Source organism: Macrotis lagotis, chromosome 3 (assembly GCF_037893015.1).
Source record: "Macrotis lagotis isolate mMagLag1 chromosome 3, bilby.v1.9.chrom.fasta, whole genome shotgun sequence".
Lineage (NCBI taxonomy): Eukaryota > Metazoa > Chordata > Mammalia > Peramelemorphia > Peramelidae > Macrotis > Macrotis lagotis.
The window spans coordinates 211,619,995-211,641,832 of NC_133660.1; the positions used below are offsets into that span (position 1 = coordinate 211,619,995).

Sequence of the window (21,838 nt, forward strand, 5' to 3'; positions counted from 1 at the left end):
TCTGGCTATTTCCTTATGATATCTTGGTTTAAATCTTCTTGACCTTGGACCCTATCTAATTCTGATATATCCTGCTATAGACAGAAGACTCAGGGTGTTGATACAAACACCTTATGATATCTTGGCTTATATCTTGGGCAAGGCCTCCACCTTTAGTCTTCTCTGAGGGTTGTGTTCCCAGGTCTCTATATGAGGAAACATTCATGCCAGTCCAACTTAATCCAAACCTAGTTGAGTCCATGATTCTAGTCCCCTTCTGAACCTCATCCAAGTTCAGGTACCTTTCCCTCCCAATCCAACTTGCTTTTTCATCCCTTTTTAGAAATAGTGTAACTTCATTAAAATGTAAACTCTTTGAAGGCAGAGACTATCCCTACTTTTTTTTTGTATTTGTCTTCCTAGTTCTTGTACATAGTAAATGTATAGTAAATACTTTATCTAATTCTAAAAACCTCCACTTCTTCATTTCTCATTCACTTCTCAACTCCTTACAGCCTGGCTTAAAATGTCACTGTTCCAAAGACCTCAACAATGATCTATTCTCAATCCTCATTTTTGACCTCTGCAGATTTTCAAAGTTGCCTAATCCTGTCTTCTTAGAAATTCTATAGTCCTGTACATCTCACAACAACACTCCTTCCTAGTCCATATGTCTAAACTCTTAAGTATCCTCAACTGGATCACGTATCCACCTTAAGCGTGGGATCTAGAGCATTCTTGATGACCTCTTTGGTTCCCATGTAAGTCATTTATTCTCTCCATAAAGACTTCCAGATCTTTGTATTTGTCCCTAATCTCACCTCCATGCACAAGTCAAACTGCCTGCTGGGCATCCAAGGATGTGCCTGAGGCATCTCAAATTCAACATGTTTAAAATATCTAAATCTCTTCCTCCTCTAAACTTCTTTTAAGGTCCAATTATTCTCCATTCTGAGAGATCTGTATCTTCAGAGTTGTCCTCAACTTTCTCCTTTCCCCATATCAAACACCATCCTCCAAACAGATGCCAAAGTATTCTTCCCAAGGCAATAGGTTTGATCACAATAATTTAATATTCAAAAATCTCAGTTTAAAATGCAAAATCTCCAACCTGAAACCTCTACAATTTGACTCCAACCTAAAGACTTCATGTATACTACACCAGAGAACAAGCCACCCAGACTTCTATTTCCTCATCTGTAAAATGAGGAATTTGAACCAAATGAGCTAAAGTCTCTTTCAGCTCTAGATCTAAGGTCCTATGAGCTTCACTACATAGATGCAATTATATTTATCCTCATGTGAAATATAATTCTCCCATGAAGGCTTCTCCAATTCCTTAAGTCAGTGCTTGCCTCCTTTTTAAATTAACTGTATTTGCTTCTTTGTGTATATATTGCTCATAACCCCAAGGATAAAATGTAAACTCCTAGGGAGCACTTGAGAAATACTACTTCATTTCTAGGTAAAGGAGAAAGAGGGACAATACTGAGCGCATGGACTTAAATTTATCACAATAAAAAGAATAAACATCAAAGGGTTTTTCCATGTTATATTATTAAAAGCCATATTTTAAATTTAAATATTTCTATATTTAAATTAGGAATGATTTTTTAATGTATCCCTGAACATTTCTCCAACCAAATTAGGTTACCCCAAAAGATGACAAAATTCAAGGGTGTGCACAACACATATAAAAAATAAGAGGCACCTTTTGTAAAACATAATTTAATGTTAAGAAAAAATGTATTAAATTCATTAAATGACTGAAAACCCTAACATTAAGCAAATACAGAAAACTTTGCAAAATTCTTTACATAAGAGATAATTTAATATTATTAGTACTGCTTTCAACAAGAACTCCCATTTAACAAAAACAATTGTAAAAATAAAGTACACCACAATTACTCAAATGAGTTTTAAAGGCACAGGACAATATAATTCATTTAAAGACACAAAGGGGCGGCTAGGTGGCATAATGGATAAAGCACCGGCCCTGGAGTCAGGAGTACCTGGGTTCAAATCTGGTCTCAGATACTTAATAATTACCTAGCTTTGTGGCCTTGGGCAAGCCACTTAACCCCATTTGCCTTGCAAAAAAAAAAAAACCCTTAAAAAATTTAAAAAAAGAGACATATGAAGTCAACATACAAAATGACATAACTACCCCCAAAAAAGGGGCAGAAATAAATTAATCATTCAAATAAAGTTGGGAATGCATTCTAGAGCTAGAATATAAATTTCACTTTTACCCAAAGACCTGTTAGAATCTTTAAATTATAATACTTTACCCTAGTCATTAAAACTCAGTCTACAATTTCAAAAAAATCATTTAGATATTAACAGTTATCTGTGCAATTCAACTCAAGTTCAGGGTAATGCTAAAAGAGAATCCACCTTGATTTCAAGCAACTATCCACTTCTCCAAGTAAAACCTCTTTTTTTTCAGAGACCAGAAATAATTTATGGCTTACTCCATTCTTCATCCACATTCTGTTTTATTGGTCTAGTGTTTATATATCTGCTTCTGATCTAAAACCTAAAAGAAAATAATCATTTAAATTCTGAACAAAATAAGAATTTTAAATCAATTTTTAAAAACCTAAATATTCAAAATAGTACTTTATGATTTCATCATCACTAAAAGCCTCTGATGGCCCAGACACAAGGCATCTAGCTATCCTGCTACATGTATTCAAGTCAAGAACCAGAGTTTTAGTAAAACAAGAGTGAAAGTTGTCTTCATTGTGAGTTTGGAACAAACTTTCTTAGTCCATCCTCCCTGCTCTGGCCTCACTCTATTCCTTTCATAATTTTAATACTGTAGTTAATGAGTTAAATTCTATTCTAACTTTTACCCTAGTACAACATCACCTGGTATACCTCACTCATGCCTTGCCAACTCCCAACCTAAGTTACTCTCACTATCTCCATTCTTTGTTCCTACTCTTGTGCAGAACAATGCAGGAGAAAGACAACTTGGCCAACTGGGTCCAGTATAAATATAACTTATCTAATCTCATCTGAGTCCTCAATACTTGTACAGGAATGTTTTTATTCTTATCTGATTAACTACTGTATTCTAAACAATGACTATTCTAAACCTTCTATTCTCTCTTCAAGTCAACAATATTGGCATCTCTAACACCTCACTCCCATGAGAGACAAAGACCTCACATTATACTTTATGAAGAAAAAGGAATCTGTCATGAGCTCCTTCTTCTCCCCAATTATAAAACATCATTCTCTACTCTCTAATCATTGACAAAAAGGGAATCACTCTCCTTGTGAAGGCCAATCCCTCTAACTTGTGCTCTTGATCCCACCCCGTCCTATTTCTTCAAGTAAAGTGTTCCTTTAAACACTCCTTCTCTAACCATGTTTTAATAAACTGATTTCTTCTTTCCCTTTTAATTACTAACATACTTACTAATAGACATATCCCCTGCTTAAAAATATCTTCTCTTGAACATTTTTTGCCATTCCCTCAAGCTAACATCTCACATCCCTTTCCCTGTTAAACTCCTAGAAAGTCATTTCTACTAGTTGCCTCTACTTCCTTATCTTTTGTTTTCTTCTTTGCTCTCTACAATTTCCAACCCCCTATTATTTTACTAAAACTGCTCTCTCCAAGATTATCAATGATCTATTTGTTAGATCCAATGACCTTTCTCAGTCCTCTCAATTTTTGACTTTACTATATAACTTTTGACCCTGCTGACTATCTTTTATTTCTTGATATTCTTTCCTCTTTGGGTTTCAAGACAATGTTCCTCTTGTCTGACTACATCTTCTCAGTTTCCTTTGCTAGATCATTATTCATATAGCATACTAAGAAAAAAATTACTTGAGGGCTCTCTTGGGTTTTTTGTCTCTCTAGTTTTTCAGTGAACATCAATTGGCTGCCATTGCCAATTGGATGTTGGAATACACTTCTCAAACTCAACAGGTCCATTACAAAATTCATTAACTTTTCCCTTAAACCCACTCTGCCTCTTGTTTGGGTCAAGAACACCATCATTCTTCCTTCACCCAAGTTTGCAACTTCAAAGTTATCCTTTATTTTTCACCTTCTCTCTCCTCAGATGCCAAGTCTAATTGATGCTATCTCCACAATATCTCTCATATCAATACCCTTCTCTCCCCACAATAGCTAGCAACCTAGTTCAGCTTTTATGATTCCTTGCCTACATTTCTGTAATAGCTTCCTAATTGATCTCCATGCTTCCAGTTTCTTCCCCACTTTAATCCATCTTCACAAAGTTTTCAAATTGATTGATAGTTTTGTTCCAAACTTGAAACAGTTAAATAAAAGGCACTCTTTCTCATCCAAGTATCACACTGATTTAGTAATAACTAAAAAGAAACCAGCCATTAATGACATTTCAAAAGTAGATGGCTAAATTTTTCAAATTTTAAAATATCATAAAATAAACAGCATTTTCCTTTTTCTTAAAATTTTTATTTCATGAATATTATTACCTTGAATATCAGCCAAGGAGGGAGATAAGCATTATAGCACCCATAAACTGGGTAAATAATATCAAAGGAGTGAAAAGTGTCCACACAGGCCATAAGGCAATGTTGAAACTAAAAAGAAAAAAATAATAAGTTAGTTTCACTTTATAAAATATCTGTACAAAGAAATTTTTATTCCAGTTTAAGCTATATTTTAAAAATTGCCTTTGTATACTGCTTGAAAATATGCAACAAATAGCTACCACCTGGGTTCAGACTCTCATCTCCTCTCACCTATATTATTGCCTTCTAATTGATTTCCTGTCTCAAGTCTTATCCCATTTCAGTCTTGTTCAGTTCAATTCAATTCAGTTATTAAGCTCTTAATATTTCCCAGAAACTGTGCTAAGTGCTGGAAATGAAAAAAGGCAAGAAATAAATAGAATACTTTTTTCCTTAGCATTAAGTCATCTTTTTTTTCAAAAGTAGTTTTTTCTTAAATTGTCTTTCTTGGTGAGAGGTAGTAGGATACATTGGGAGATAAAGGTAAGAAAAAAATTTAAATGAACAGAAAACAAATTAATTTTGTAAGGAATCTGTAAATGCCTCAACTATAATTATTTCTGTAATGTTTATAAGAAATAGAATTATCAGGAGAGGAATAGACCTATTAGACATGAAATACTTTAATATCCTCAAATTTTGGGCTGCACAAGTAAATTTTATATATATATAATCCTATAATTAATTTTCTGGCAACAAAGCTCTAAGAAACAAAAGGTACTATTCCATTACTCCCCTCTGTTCCTTTTCCTGTTTTTGGTGAGGTTCCGGTGAAAGAAAGGGAAAATAAATGTATTAAGATACTTAATTGTGCCCTGAAGATTTTTGGAGTGCAGGAGGGAGGCAGTAATTTTGTAGTAAATTGTCTTGACCCTAAAAGGAATCATACTCTCTGTGTGCTATCTCATACCCTGTCATCTCAAACTACTAAAAGGGTTTCATTGACAAAAATATTTACCTTAAGTGAGCTTCTATAAATGTCTTACTTTACTAGCAAGACTGTATTTAGTTACATGGCTAAAACCATAGCAACAGATCTCAATGTGGAAACAGACATTTCACTCTATCTAATGCTTCAAAAACTGGCAGAGGTATTTCTGACCAGATGACAAATGAATGCTGAACAAAAAATACTAACTGGTCCAAATGTTCAACAGTGGGATAAATAAATGTAAAACTCTGTGATTCCCCAAAATATTGCCAGAAAATGGTACTTCTGTAGAGATGAAGTAGAAGAATTTTCCAGGTAAATCCATGAAGTTTTTACACTCTGAAAATATAAATAATTTGAATCCCCTCCCCCTCCACACCCCACCCTCAGCACAGTTAAATTAGATTACTCCACCTAGGAATTTTTAGTTTGGACAACTAAATGACTCTGACTTAGTATCATTTTGTTGATAATACAATAATAAAAGGTACTATTCAATCATTCCTAGTCTCTTCCTTCAAGAAACTTTAATTTCAATGGTGTCAGAAATTTCCCCAAAGGTGCAAGCCACAAAACCCTTTACTAAACTTAACTTCAATTATAACCAATAAAAGTCATTATCTTGTGCCAAACTTTCTGATAATAAGTTGCTCCTAAGTTAGTTAAGATTGGTACTCAAAAACCAAATATTCATTTCATTGTACAAGAGTTTATCCTACACTGGAAAAACAATTAAGACACCAATACACCTACATCCCATAATAAAGCAATAGAATAAAACTCAGGTGAAAGTCACTCCTAAGAATTGATTTTAAAATCAAGAATTAACTTTCCTACTAGAAATCTAAAAAGATGTAATTCAATATATCTCAAATACTACATAAAGATACATCTGAAAACATCCTGATGTTTTAGATTATTAGATAGGAAATTGAAATAGTAATCACTCAATCTCCTTGTCAAGTAAAGAGACATGACAACTAAGGACTATATCAGTTTAGAATATAAACTTTCTTGCTGAAGATGATGGAATATCACCTTGCAAAACAGTTACAAGTGGCAGAGAAAAGAAATTAAGCCTCTGGAAAACTTGGCATAAAACCAAGACATCCCAGGAACATTATAAATGAAGGAAGAAGGAAAATAAAAGGTAAAATACAATTGGCCAATATTTCCACAACAACCTGTTCTCATCATCAAAGACAATGGACCTACATTTGAACTCTAATCCATTAGTTCCTGATGTGACTATATGAAAAAGGGAAAATGGTACCAAAGATAATGAAATTAAGAAAATGGGATGGATCAGAATACATATAGACAGAATAAAACTATTATGGAAAATTTCAAAGAGGAGAGCCTACTAAAAGATTGATAAAAAAAATTAGATGATATTATGACACATAATATTTTCCTTTCATTTTTGAAGAAAACCATTGGATTTGAGTGAGGGGAGCTGAGCTAAGTCCCTAGCCAACCTTTCTCCTCCAGAGCCATCTGGGCCCAGTGGCCAGATATAGATCAAAACAACTAGAGATGGCCCTGGATGTGAGACAATCAGGGTTAAGTAACTTGCTCAAGGACACACAGCTAGTAATGTCACAATCTAAGGCCAGATTCAAACTTCTGTCCTCTTGACTCCAAGGTTAGGGTTGTATCCACTATGCCACCTAACATAGAAAGTTGATAAATATCTTAATCATCTCTACAAAATTTTTATGAGAATTGGTTATAAACATATTGAGGTAATCTGATAAAAATATGAAAAGGGAACAGGCAAACTTCTATAGAGAAAAATGAGATCTTCAAAGTCACACACTGACTGAAAGATAAAGAACAAACAAAATCTCTAAATGTTTACTGTTTGATTACAAAGATCATTTGATGAGTCAAAATGTAATCTTAAAGGCTATCCTCCAATAAGTTATCTCCTATGGATATGTTAAAATCATATAATGTTGATAGATGTAATCAGAGATAACTTATGATGTTATTAATATAAAGCAAGGCATAAAACACGAGACACGTCAATCAAAATTACCTATTGGTCTCAAGAAAGTCTCACACCTAGTCCCACATGGTAGAGATTGCCTAGGGTTTTCAAATCCTACTTGTATATAGTTGGGATGAAGGTATCAATCCCCACACCAAAGGGACTTCTTAATGAAATCCATGACCACTCAAAAGAAATTTGTCTAGCAATCCATCCAAGAAAAAAACAAATAGATGAAGCCTACAGATAACTAGATAGTACATTAAATCAGAGCTAGAGCTGAGCAGAAAAAATGGGGATAGATTGCAGTTAACAAACTAAAACTAAAATGCACTTTCCACAATTTCTATCTGCTTCTAAACCTACAAATCCATTTTTTTCCAACAATCAGACTTATGATTATGCTATGATTATACATAACATAATGAAAAACATTACTACAGGATCACTGTTGCAGGGGGTCCAAAAGAAAACAGAAGAATGAATGATGGGAGTAAGAAGGCAACATACAATGTGAATAATGATTCACATACAAGAAATGATGTAAAAGATCTCTCTAGGACATGGGCTAGGAATATATATCCACACACACATATATTTAAAAAAAAGTATGGCCTATGTATTATGATGGCCCCATAAAAAAAGTCAAAAAAATAAGAGAGAGAGAGAGAGAGAGAGAGAGAGAGAGAGAGAGAGAGAGAGAGAGAGAGAGAGAGATCGAGAGAGATCGATCCCCGGCATGTTGAGTAGGTCCTTTACTGAAAGTGTATAGGACAAGAATCGAACAGGATGAGAAGACATGGAGAGCTTGTGTCTATACTCACAGGGAGAGTACCCACACATCAATCATATCACGAATCCATTAAAATAGTAATAAAGTATGAAAAGAAGCTGGCAACTGCTGTCTTGGTGGATGAAAAAAAAATACTTCATTCTCAGTGGAGAGCAGAGATGCTTGTGGACAGAGAATGTTGCAGACATTGTCAAACACAATCTCTGTGCTACTTGGTTATGCTCACTTTTTCTAAGGGTTGAGGGGAGGGCATAATGGAAAATGACTATGGCATAAAAAAAATATTAAAGAACTTAGGGAAAATACAAGTCCTGTTCTTATGGATATAGAGGAAATGCCACTCTCTGTGAAACAGAAATGTATAGGGTTTCCATGGAACTGCTCATTATACTTCCACTTTCTCCTCCCTAAGGTCTGCATCCCATTCCATAGCATCTATCCCTGCCATTGGTGGGAAGAAATGTACTTTCTGCATCAGTATAGAAAACTTAGGATGTTCTGCAGTGGATTTTCCTCTTCATCTCAGCAGCTACGCTCAACAGAATCCCCACCACTCATACCCCACCTACAAACATTGCTAGTTACTACTGTCTGTAAGATCTTGAGTTTTAGCAGTTTATGACTATACCAAAATCAATGCAGTAAAAGATGTCAAAGACTCAGATACAGAAAAAAGGAGAGGAATAAAAATCTACTTTAAAATTTCATGTTATACTTTGAGATTTTTCCAGAAAACAGAAATTAACTGTGTTTTACATCAAAATTTATTTACCATATTCCTGCTAAAATGAAAGTAGCAGTTGTCAGAGGTATCAGTACTGGATATTTGACATCATAGTCTCCAATTCCACAATACCATTCCAGATACAATATACAGTAAAATGCAACAGATAAGCTTGTGATCAAAAGAGCGATACCAACCAAAAGCCACCTGAAGGAAAAAAGAAAACAAAAGAACAGTAAACAAATAGTTACAAACTTTAAAAGTTTCATCCATTAATATGAAACCACTACCAACAAATTATCAATTAAAGAAAAACACAGACTGAAGCTGTTGAAGAAAATAAAGCAATCGGAAGACTGGCCCTGCCCTTGACAACCTTTTAATCTTCTTGGGGAGCCAAAGCATCAACATATGTAAGAACTAAATAGCAACTTAAGATAATAACTTTTGGATGTACTGGGCAGACAGTGACCATGAAAAGGAGACTGAGCTAGATTATCCCAGATAAACAGGAGAGTGAGGGGACAAAAGTGTCATGACAGTGTAGGTGTCTGGGAGAAGAGACCATGAACAAGTGTTTAATTCTGCAGAAAACAAAAAAAAAGAGATGAGGTCCTTGGGTATGGTCAGACTGAAATAAATAGAAGAAAACATTATACAAAAAGACTAAAATAATGTAAGTTGAAAAAGATACAAAAAAGAAAATAACATTTTGTTTAATGTTAGGTAATTACTTTCAATCACCACCCAGTCCCAAAGAAGACCTGAAAAAAATGTAAAAGGACTATGATCTTATGATATTCAATATAGTCAGACACAATGTATTGGTTAGTTTTATTAAATTACTTTTACCCCTATTTTTTAAAATCTTTGTTAAAAGGGGGACTATGGAGGCTCAGAGAAATAAGCAACTTTCCCAGGGCGATGCCACTTTATCCTTCTCCCACTACCCTCTCAGCCTTTCATTCTTCTCCGCATCCATTCATGGCTTAGCCACATTTCTCAGGTTCAGCCATGAAAAATCTCAGAAGTTTTTCTGGACAGTGCCTGCTGACACCTTATTTCCCTCCTTCTCTAAGCCCTACAGCACTCAGTGCTCACAGTGAGAACAGGAAATCAGTCGATGTCATATTAATCTTTCTTCAATATTGATGTTAAAATTCACTAAGAAGACTCTAAGATCCTTGAGGCAAGAACTGTCTTTCATATTTCTTTTATATTCCCCACAGATGCCAGTAATTGCTGAATTAAATTTGACATATATATATAAATTCCAAACTCAGACTCAATTATAGACTTTTTTCATACTGCTAAACCTATTTTGATTTAAAAAAATCATAGGAAAAAATATATATATATACATATGTAGAAGCAGCATGTAAAATGGATAGAGAGCTGATCTTGGAATCAGGAAGGTTTGGATTTTAGTCCCACTTCTAATACACTTAGCTATAAAAACCTGAAAAGAGTGACCCTTAAACTCTCAGTGCTCTGAACAATTCTCTAAGATCATAAATTGCAAAAGTGCTTACTTGTAGAGGGAACTTCTTCACCCAGGGAATTCCCTCTGACTTAAGAAATCACATGTCTGGTCCCTTTCTCTGTAGAGCTATGTTATAGTATATATGTAATATGCATATGCCTTACTAAAAAATTATTCTACTGGGGAAATATCATGCAAATTATGCACTGAAAACTTATGGTAAAAAAGGATTAAAAAAGGGATTTGATGTCTCCAAGGTATGTTGTCTCCAAGGTATGCTATCTCCAAGTACAGTTGAAAACTAGTGGTTTTAAAATAATGGGTTTACTTAAAACAAAGATATCTAGATTATACAGGAATCCCCTAAGTGGGATTTTGGAAAGAAACCTATGCTATTTCATTTGTTACAAAAGCAAAACATAAAAAAATAAAGCAACAGATTTACTAAAATGTTTACTTACAAACTGAATTTCCTTACCCACTTGTTTGTATGTTTTCTTTCACAGTTTTAAAAAATTCAACATAATATGTCACAACAATTGATGCCAAAATCCAAAAGGCAGAATGGATATTAAGTCTTGGAAGGGGTTTCTCTTTTTTCTCAACAGTTGTAGATTCTTCTGCAAATAAGAAGAGATTTTGTCCTATTATTCTATAAAATGAATCAATGCATCATCTAATTAAGCAAAATTTAATATCACTGAAGGTAAAGAACCTAGTCTCTGCAGTCTTTTGTAGATAGACAAAAATTAATATTAGAAAATGAAGAGTATCACTAATCTCATCTCCAGACTCTCAATATGTAAACATATTTGTGAGTAAAAATAACAAAAGGATTATTATCAAAATACTGGACTCATTTCATCCACATATTTTTAAGGTTCATACAATTTATACTTGGATACTTTCAGAAAAAAATGAGATACCTTACAGTGTGGGAATTATTTTGTTATCTGGAAAATGATCCTGATTCAATTTATCATCTATCAGAAGCCTGAATCCTTTATTAGATGGTTAAGAAAAATGGAGGAGGGGCGGCTAGGTGGTGTAGTGGATAAAGCACCAGCCTTGGAGCCAGGAGTGCCTGGGTTCAAATCTGATCTCAGACACTTAGTAATTGCCTAGCTGTGTGGCCTTGGGCAAGCCACTTAACCCCATTTGCCTTGCAAAAACCTAAAAAAAAAAAAATGGAGGAAAAAAGGTTGACAAAATTAGAACATAAACTCTAATCATTCCTCTTATAATTTCCTTTTGATTGAAACACTTTTTTTTTAATGTAATTTCTGGGTTAATGGAAAGAATACTAGACTGAAATGAAGGACTTGGCTCTCACTACTGTCAAGTCACAAATTCTTAAATGGATCTCCTCTAAGTTCTCATTAGTTAAAGTCCAGTATTCTATGATTCTGAATACTACTAAGGGATGGTAAATATCCCTAGTTGCCAGATTTTCCAGAAACAATTAGCTTTAAAAATCATTCAGCTACATTACAGCTTCTTGAAAATATTGGTGAAACTGTTTATCTAATAGATTTTGAGGAAATAGATTCATCAGTGTTCTTGATATAAAAAATCTCCAAGCCTATTACAATAGCCACTACACTGAAAACTAATAATTTAGCTATCCTTCTTACCAAAATAAAAATTTTCAGTTTGTTCAATGATGGGTATTTAAAATGTGAAATGTTATTTGATGTTTCTAATCCCAGCTCAATCACTAACTTGACGTTTGGCCTTTGGCAAGTCATTTCACTTCTTGGGTTTGGTTTCATATGTCAAAGAGTAGGTGACGATGGGATGAATTTTAAAGTCTCTTTAAGCTCAACATTCTATGATTCTTTAGCTATGGGAGTATATTAAAAATAGATTCCCCCCATCCTATTAAATGAATTCTAAAAATAAATACAGCTTCCTCAATGAATGATCAAAATAAAAGGCATTTATAAATAATAAAATTTGTGTAGCCCTTTATTTCATTTGATCCTCACATTAAACCTGTGAGGTAGATACTATTATTAGTTAAGAAAACTCATGCCAACAGTGGTTGAATGACTTGCCTTGGATCATACTGCTAGTAAATAAAGTCTAAGGCCAAATTTGACCATTGGTCTTTCTGACTCAGAGTGCTGGACCTGGGGTCAGGAAGACCTGAGGTCAAATCTGGTCTCAGACACTTACCAGTTAGGGGAAACTGGGCAAGTCACTTGTTTACCTCAGTTTCCTCCTCTGTAAAATGAGCTGAAGAAGGAAATGGCCCACCACTCCAGTATCTCTGCCAAGAAAACCCCAATGAGATCATAAAGATTTGGACTGGACTGAAAACAACTCAACAATAACAACCTCCCGACTTGAGGTCAAGTGTTCTATACACTATGCTACCAAACTGCCAAAAAAGTTTTTTTTTTTATGAGAGTCAACTATTAAAATTTCAGTGTGAGCATTTGTACCTTGGAAATCAGCTATAAATCAAGGCTTGACTTCATTGTTTTTCTGACTGTCTAGACATAAGAAAATATTGTAGAAAATGTTAAAGATGCAGATTAAATTTAAAAGAATGGCCTGTGTACACATTTAGAGAGCAAGTTGCTAAACATTTACCAGTTTATCCCTGTTTAGTCTATAAAAATGAGACATTTCAAAAGCTATTCCTGATATCCCTAGCACTCAGATAATGGGATGCTTCATATAAATGGAACTTTACAAACAATACTTCCTGATTGAATTTGAGCACTTCAACACTACTAAATTGATACCTAATTGGGCCAACATTTGGATGGGGCCTTCCAATATAATCTTGTACAGTCCATTTGTTTTACATATGAAGAAACTCCTGTTCAAAGTAGTGGCTTGCCCCAAACCAGACAGTGAGTTAAGGGCACAGCCAAGAACAGAAATAGGATCTACCTTGCTCTCAAGTCTGATGCTCTTGTCCCAGCGGCCTATTGTCTGCTGACTTTACTCATAGGGACAAAACTAATCCTCTAAATGAAGGGGGGCACAAAAACAGAAAAGGGAGGATGGGAGGAAGGAAGGAAGAGAAAGGAAGGAAGAGGAAGAAAGGAAGGAAGAAAAGGAAGGAAGAAAGGAAGGAGGGAAGAGAAAGGAAGAGGAAGGAGGGAAGAGAAAGGAAGGAGGGAAGAGAAAGGAAGAATGGGACGGAGGAAGGAAGAATGGGATGGAGGGAGAGAGAAAGAGAAGGAAGGAAGGAAAGAAAAAAGAGAGAAAGGGAAGGAAGGAAGGAAGGAAAAGAAAGAAAGAGAGGAAGAAAAGGGAAGGAAGGGAGGGAGGGAGAGAGAAAGAAAGGGAAGGAAAAAGAAAGGAAGAAAAAGGAAGGAGGGAAGAGAAAGGAAGAATGGGATGGAGGAAGGAAAAGAGGGAGGGAGAGAGAAAAAAGGAAAGAAAAAAGAGAGAAAGAGAAGGGAGGAAGGAAGGAAGGAAGAAAGAGGGAGGAAGGAAGGAAGAAAGAGGAAGGAAGGAAGGAAAGAAAAAAGAGAGAAAGAGAAGGGAGAAAGAAAGAAAGAAAGAAAGAAAGAAAGAAAGAAAGAAGAGAGGAAGAAAAGGGAAGGAAGGGAGGGAGGGAGGGAGAGAGAAAGGGAAGGAAAAAGAAAGGAAGAAAAAGGAAGGAGGGAAGAGAAAGGAAGAATGGGAAGGAAAAAGGAAAAGAGAGGGAGGGAGAGAGAAAGAGAAGGAAAGAAAAAAGAGAGAAAGAGAAGGGAGGAAGGAAGGAAGGAAGGAAAAGGGAGGAAGGAAGGAAAAAAGAGAGAAAGAGGAGAAAGAAAGAAAGAAAGAAAGAAAGAAAGAAAGAAAGAAAGACAGACAGACAGACAGACAGACAGACAGACAGACAGACAGACAGGCGGGAGGGAGGAGGGCGGGCGGCATTTGCAGCCAGCCTGCGCGGCAGCCCCGAGGGCGGCTCCTTGCTGGACAAAGCCTCCCGCGTTCCCACACCAAGGCCCGCAGGGGGCTGGGCCGGCGCCGGCCTCGGGTGCGCCGTCTCCCCCAGCCCCACTGCGCACGGGGCCAGGCGGGCCTGCGAGGCCGGGGTCCTCGCGGGGCCCCCCGACTCTCCGCTCCGGGGCGGGCCGAGGAGCCAGGCTCGGGCTCCATCCGCCGCCCGCGGGCACCACGGCCATGCGCACTTCCGAGGCCGCGGGACGCCCGGCAGGCCCCGCCGGCTGCGCCCTCAGCCCGCCCTAGAAGCCGGGAGGCTCCGGCCCGCCCGGACCCAAGTCACGGCCGGAGGGGGAAAGCCCGCGCTTTCCCAGCATCCTCCGGGGCCACTCGGGCCCAGCGTTCGTCACGTGTCCCCCTCCCGGGCCCCGCCCCCTCCCGTGGGGCTGCGCGTCGCCGGCCGAGTCTCCCTCCGCCTTGGCCCGGGCCTCGGGGGAGCCGCCCTGGGCCCTAGGCGGCCGCGCGCGGCCGGGAGGCGCGCCCCCGCGGGGCGGCCGGGGCAGAGGAGGCGCGCCCCCGGCAGCGCGGGCGGGGGCAGCGGAGGCGCGCGGCCCCGCGGCCCGGGCGGGAGGAGGGCACGTGAGGGGCGGGGCCTGCGTCCGCTGCCCGGAACCGGTCGCTTCCTCCCCGCTTCCAGCCCCGGGCGGCCGAGCGGGCGCCGCGGACGTCCTACCGGCCTCCGCGCCGTGGCCTCGCAGCGCCGACGCCCCCAGCAGCGACTCGGCCTCCTGCTGGAAGCGCCGCCTGAGCTGCTGGAGCTCGCCCGCGTCTGGCGCCGCCGCCATCTTTGTCCCTCTGCGGAAGTGACGTTGAGACAGGGACAGAGCGAGGTTGCGCTTCCGCCCGGGAGTCAAAGGCGCACGGCTGTGAAGGGTCGTGGAGTGGCGGGGAACATTGTAGAGTCAGCCACGCTCTCAAATGCAGAAACTGCTGATGGTGGAGACTTGCCTCGGTGATCCCGACCCCTTTCATTTATTTATCTAATTTTAAATAAATAACAATACAAATAAATTTAATTATTTAATCACTTATTTACTATATAATTTTAACAAATACAATTTAGTATATACAGTAATTTGATCCTTTGTTTAGTTGTTTTTTTTTTTACCTCAATGCTAATTCACTTCCCAAGACTGGCAAATAGATTCAGGTAATCTTTGTGTCATTATACAGTTATTTCGAACCTATTTAAAAGGATACTGGAAACCATGCCACCTTAATTGGCATTCTCTTCACACCTTAAAATGTCTACTCCTTGGTGGATTCCTCAGTCAGACACATTTTGGCCATCTCCACTGATGAAGATCTGAAGACCCATTGAATAACATTTTTTTTTTTGCTTAAAAGTTCGGTTTCCCAAATCTATAACAAGAATTAAGAGATGAGTTTGAAGATCTGATTGGGCAGTAAAAGCAGAGAAAGCTTTCAACAGAATATAGCCCTCAATGATGTTAAAAAAAAAAAAACTGAAAAGGTATAGGAATAAGTAAAGCCTATCCTCATATATGGTATCACTATAAAATCATGAACTAGCATTATTTATGATAGAAAAATATTAGAAACCTTTCCAGTAAGACCAGGGGCAAAGTAAAGATGTCTATTTTTTTAAGGTTTTTGCAAGGCAAATGGGGTTAAAGTGGCTTGCCCAAGGCCACACAGCTAGGTAATTATTAAGTGTCTGAGACCGGATTTGAACCCAGGTACTCCTGACTTCAAGGCCGGTGCTTTATCCACTGCGCCACCTAGCCACCCCAAGATGTCTATTTTTGACATTAAAGCCAAAATTTTAAAAATGAGGAAATGAAATAGACAAAAAAAAGAATTATATTTATATGCAGACCATTTGATGACTTCCATAGAGCATCTCTTTGTGGTATAGGCTGCCATTAGATTGCCATTAATGTCCCTTACAATACTAAATTTTGTGGGATTGAAAGTCCTAAAGATTGAGTGAAAAAAATGACTGAAAACAATACCTTCATTAAAGCAGCAACAAAAATCATCAGCCTTTATTTTGTTAACAAAACTCAGCAGGAGGTAGTAAATTGCATTCCATACAAAATAACAACAAAATATCTTGAGATTTCCATTTATAAGACATTCAGAGCATAGTAGTACCATAAAGTACTATAGAAATAGAAGACAAAATCTTAAAGATATTGATTGTGAAGGGTTGGGCTCGAATGTCAGTCATGGGCAGCTAGGTGGCAGTGGATAGAGCACCGGCCCAGGAGTCAGGAGTACCTGGGTTCAAATCCGGTCTCAGACACTTAATAATTACCTATCTGTGTGGCCTTGGGCAAGCCACTTAACCCCATTGCCTTGCAAAAAAAAAAAAAAAAAGAATGTCAGTCATGTCAATCAGACCTTCCAGGAGTTACTTTGTAGAACTAAACAAAATCCAAAATTAATTTGGATGAACTTTTTTAAAAGATTTCGAATCTCAAAAGAAATGATAAAAAAAAAAAAGAAAGTAGAGGGGGCGGGGGAGACTGGATTACCAGCTCTCAAACTGTATTGTAAAAAAAAGTAAATAACCCAGAAATTAAACACAATTGCCTACTTTTAAATGCATATAAAAACAAACTGATGATAAGGGAGTCCCTAGTTCATTACAACTACTGGGATCAAACAAATAGAGTGAATCTGGGCTGGCCTTTTGGTAGTATAGATACCATTTCATGTTTCTGCCTTATTTCCTTTAATTAAAAGTCTCAACAGATATGTTTCTGTCATTTCCATTATAGATATGAGATTAAAAAAAATTTAAAGTAATTCCAACTCAAAGCAAGGCATCTATTACAGTTATTTTCCCTAGCCTTTCCACCAATATCATTTTGAACAAAGGATTTAACAGTTAGGCAGATCATATCACTTTTCCCAACAATACCTCTCTTTTCATTTTTCTTCGTTTCCCAAAGATGTCCAGTTCACCTTTCCAAAAGACACTCTACCTCTCTTCCAACCCCACCCCACATGCAATTCAATTACAGGTAAAGTCTATGGTTTATATGGAGTACATTCCTGCTATCAAGTGCACTATTATATGTATTGTCTCGTTCCTAAAGGGTCAATTCAGGGTTGGCCCGTAACTCAATATGCCCCTGAGAATTCAACCTTGACTTCAAGAGTTTGTGTATGTGTAATGTGCAGATCAGATCAGATTTTACTCTTTAATGGTTTGGGGGGATTTGCATTTTGTCCCAAAGACCTTTCAGCTTCTTTTTTTCCAATGTTTTCAATGTAGCTCACATTGATGATATTTAAGAAAGACTGGAGACAAACACTATTAAGTTGCCTCTCCTCCATTTCTGTATATCTAGGGTCTTTTGGCAAAGTACCAAGCAGGAGAATCATGAGCCAGGCCTGAAATTCTACTAACATGTAGCCTTAGAGAATCAATAATATTCTTTGTAATTTTCTTTGCTGATGGCCACTTTTGTAAAAAATGCTCTAAAATTTGGCATGTCAATTTAGCATATATCCAAATTGCTTTGTATTCTTTTCTCAACAATACTACTTAATTATCACTGTGTTAATCTTTTATGCCTGACAAGATTTTTGAACTACTTATAACATATATTCCTTATTCATGGTCCTGATAATGACTTTAAGACCTCTGATGCAGAGAGGGAGTATGCCTTTCTTATGCACTTTCATCTTCTCTTTGTCATTACTGGAAATACCATTGGTTATAATGGAAAACACTTAAGCTTGTTTCTAGGATTTTAGAGATTTAGAGTTATAAGGAATCTTAGATATCATTTAGTCCAACTCTCTCCTTTTACAAGTGGACACTAAAACCCAGAGAGGTTAAGTTACTTGTCAAGTCATAGTAGCTAGTTAAGTGGCCACAAATTCGAACCCAGGAACCATGAGGATAAACTGAACACACCTGGCAATATCCCTATTAGGCCTGTAACTCTAAAACATAAAAAAAGGAAAAAAGACTTGTTTGAACAAAAATATGTATAGCAGCTCTTTTTTGTGGCAACAAAGAATTGGAAATTAAGAGGATGCCCATTAATTGTAGAATGGCTCAACAGGATATAGTATAAGATTGTGATGAAATACCATTGTGCTATACAAAATGATGAGCAGGATGCTTCCAGAAAAACCTGGAAGATTTATATGAACCAATGCAAAATGAAATTAGCTGAAGCAAGAGATCATTGTATGCAGTAACAATAATATTGTACAATGATCAACTGTGAATGACTTAGCTTTTCTGATCAATATAATGATCCAAGACAATTTCAGGGGACTTATGATGAAAACTGCTATCTACCTCCAGAGAAAGAACTGAACATACTTTTTTACTTTCTTATTTTTGGGAGGGTTTTTTAGGTCTATGCTTTCTTTCACAAAATGACAACTATGGAAATATGCTTTGATGACTGCACATCTATAACCTATTTCTCAGGAAGGCAGGAGAGAAGGAAGAATTTGGAACTCAAATTTTTAAAAAACAAACATTAAAATTGTTTTTATTTGTAATTGAAATTTTTTTTTTAATTTTTTAAAGACTGGAGGTCAAGGGGGCGGCTAGGTGGTGCAGTGGATAAAGCACTGGCCCTGGAGTCAGGAGTACCTGGGTTCAAATCCAGTCTCAGATACTTAATAATTACCTAGCTATGTGGCCTTGGGCAAGCCACTTAACCCCATTTGCCTTACCAAAAAAAAAAAGACTGGCGGTCAGCAGAAATACTGAGAATCATCAACCTATAGATGGTAATGACTGATAATAAGGAATATACTGAATAAGGACTCATGAACACTAATAGAAAAAGCAATCCCTCAGATGTCCTCTTTTTTAAAGTTTATTTTAATATTTATTTAAGGCAAGGGGGTTAAGTGACTTGCCCAAGGTCACAAAGCTAGGTAATTATTAAGTGTCTGAGACTGCATTTGAACTCAGGTCTTCCTGACTCTAGGACCAGCATTCTATCCACTAGGCCACCTAGCTGCCCCTAGATGTCCTCTTAAAACCCTGAAGGAAGTAGTAGTCAGATATTTTGGGCTCACATGGCCAGCGGAATCTTGTGGGGAAACTACATTCATTTATCTTACATAGTAGATCCAACTTTTCTAAAGCCACAGTAAGAGTATATCTATATGACAATATTATCATGATATGCAGCATTTTGCTATTTTTCTACTTTTTTCCTTTCAAGTTCCTTAAATATCCATTGAACTTAGCCTGATATCAAATAGAGACTTCCTCCTTATCCAATTGAGATGACTCCCCATGTATTTATTGCAAGCAAGTCAGTGGTCATAGGTTACCATGTATTATAATACTTCTAGCTGCTTTTTCTCTCATCCTCCCAGTTGCTCTTTTCTACACACTGTGTGTGAGAAGCAAGATAACCAGACTTTTAAAATTAATTTCCATGTTTCCCATACAATTCTAGATCAGTAAAGGTCCAGAATAGGGTCTGACAGTGAGTCCATTCTGCAATATAAAATACATTGGCTTTTTTGAGTTATTTCCATTTCCTATTTGCTTACTTCAAGGTTTGTGGCTATATTCTATAGGACTAAAGTCAGAAACTTAACTTTCATAAAATCTCTTTCAATTTAAAAGATAATTGATAATTGCTAACCCATTATCCATTAGACACTCATGGAGCTACAAAGATGAGCAATGACCCAGTCCTGACCTGCATGAAGTTTACATTCAAGCAGGACCAGTATGGAACATGCACAGATTAAATAGGTTACAAATATAAACTCTTTAATTAAGCCCACAGGATTATTGTTCTACTTTATTATTGTTAGCACCCTAAATCAAATTTAAAACCAGACCCTAGAAGTGTTGGTGCTGGAAACTTCAATTTAATTCTTGGGGGATTTCTTCCTCACCTAATTTTCAATATCCACAATGGAGAAATTCAATACATTGAATAACATGAGATCTTTCCAGAAGTTGATGGTTCCTGGAGCAGGCTTGGGTCAATAGGACAGTAGTGCAGGAAAGCTCCCCTTTCAGCTTATACAATACTTGCTCTGTGGGTAAACAAAGAACTGACCTTTACATCAGTGTCAGACCTTCAACTTTAATGAACATATGTATTTTTTAGGTAATCACAATTAAAATGACAAAAAAGACCTTTTAATAGCTTTGTTATCACAAATAAATTGAGGTTTCCTTAGATTTCTTAGTTAACCCAGTGGAAAAAAAAAAAGTTGAACTACTGTTTTCACTCTGAGGAAGAGAAACAAAGAAACCTTTATTTCACTGAGGCATAAATGTTTTTCTTAGGACCCCTCTATCCACTAGTTCAAAACAAAGTAAACTAAAATGGCCTAGTATGCAGTCTGACAAAAATGACTGTAATCACAAGGTCAATCAACCAAAGCAATAATCCCTCCTAGTAAGTGGGGAGTTGGTTGGTGTTCTTGAGATGTTAAAAGGATAGGAATGGAATATTTGATGAGTAAGATTTAAGAAAGATAGAATGCACCAAATATTTACAATAACAAATAATCAAGAAATACAATGCCTATAATTTATTTGAACATAGCTTCTCTCTCTTAAAATTCTTATTTACAAATGGTCAAAATTCCCCCTGAATTTTGGAAACTGAAAGCAATTTCTCAGCAAGTTTACAAAGTTATAACATTTGAATACATCCTATATTTTCAGAAGCATTGGGGGAATAAGAGCTGATTGCCAACTCACCTAGGTTATAAATTGAAATTAGTTGAGATAATCACATATAATAATAAAAAACAGAAGTATTAAGAGATTGATATACTGATATATTAAGAGATTGAAGTATCTGCCCTATTATCCCTTTTCAGCATGAGAAAAAGTGTTTCTGATTCAAATGAGAAGGGGAGCCTGGCATTGGAAGTCAAAAGACTGGTCATTACCCTGGTGATCTAAAAAAGACTAAGCCTGCCAGCTGTAGAGGCAGTTAAGCTATCCAGATACAGGAATCAACTTGTGGAGTTGACCCCTGAGCCCCTACAAGGGGTCCTAACCAAGGGAAGGCATTTTCTCTCCTTCCCCTGGCCACTTACAGGGGAGCTATTTGCCAGGTGGGTGATACAGCATCCTTCAGCAGACATGTTGATGATCCAGGGAGTCAAGGTTCAAGACAAGAAGCAGCTTCAAAAAGCAGGAACAAGAACCAGCTATAGATCCTAGGTAGAATTTACCTAAGAGTCCCATGAAGGCAGAAACACCATCATGGCTCCAATCTGAATTGCTAGACTGGATGATCTCTGTGGTCCCTTAAGACTTCAAGCTATTATTGGAGATCATCTCCTCCGTTCTCTGTTTTATAGACAAATAATAAATTGAGACCCAGAGACGTTAAGTCTTGCCCAAGACCATACCAGTAGCAGCTTAAGAGTTATAGAATTCAAACTTAGGTATTCTAACTTCAGATCCAAGGTTCTGGTCAATTACCTTAGCTCTAAAATCCTAATCAATTCTCCCCAAACATGTT

The 21,838-nt window shown here is 37.2% G+C and overlaps 1 protein-coding gene across 2 annotated transcripts; it reads right to left on the reverse strand.

Annotated features, from left to right (window-relative positions):
* Positions 1-1,501: 1,501 nt before the first annotated feature.
* Positions 1,502-15,170, reverse strand: TMEM128 (transmembrane protein 128). Of its 2 annotated transcripts, XM_074229796.1 has the most exons (5): positions 15,052-15,170; positions 10,903-11,044; positions 8,990-9,148; positions 4,462-4,569; positions 1,502-2,518 (listed from the first exon to the last, which is right to left on the reverse strand). In XM_074229796.1, the coding sequence occupies exons 1-4, from the start codon at positions 15,161-15,163 to the stop codon at positions 4,470-4,472; spliced, it is 513 nt and encodes a 170-aa protein (XP_074085897.1). In that variant the 5' UTR covers positions 15,164-15,170; the 3' UTR covers positions 1,502-2,518; positions 4,462-4,469. The 2 variants fall into 2 exon arrangements, 1 of the variants encoding a protein (XP_074085897.1); XR_012477084.1 differs by lacking the exons at positions 1,502-2,518; positions 4,462-4,569; positions 8,990-9,148; positions 15,052-15,170 and adding an exon at positions 13,329-14,723 and having other exon boundaries at positions 10,958-11,044.
* Positions 15,171-21,838: the final 6,668 nt, after the last annotated feature.

Coding starts and splice junctions, on each gene's coding strand:
- TMEM128 (XM_074229796.1), bottom strand. CDS start 15,163: ATGGCGGCGGCGCCAGACGCGGGCGAGCTCCAGCAGCTCAGGCGGCGC. Junction 11,045..15,051: donor AGGCCACGGCGCGGAGGCCG/GTAGGACGTCCG, acceptor TCTTATTTGCAG/AAGAATCTACAACTGTTGAG. Junction 9,149..10,902: donor GAAAACATACAAACAAGTGG/GTAAGGAAATTC, acceptor TTTTTCCTTCAG/GTGGCTTTTGGTTGGTATCG.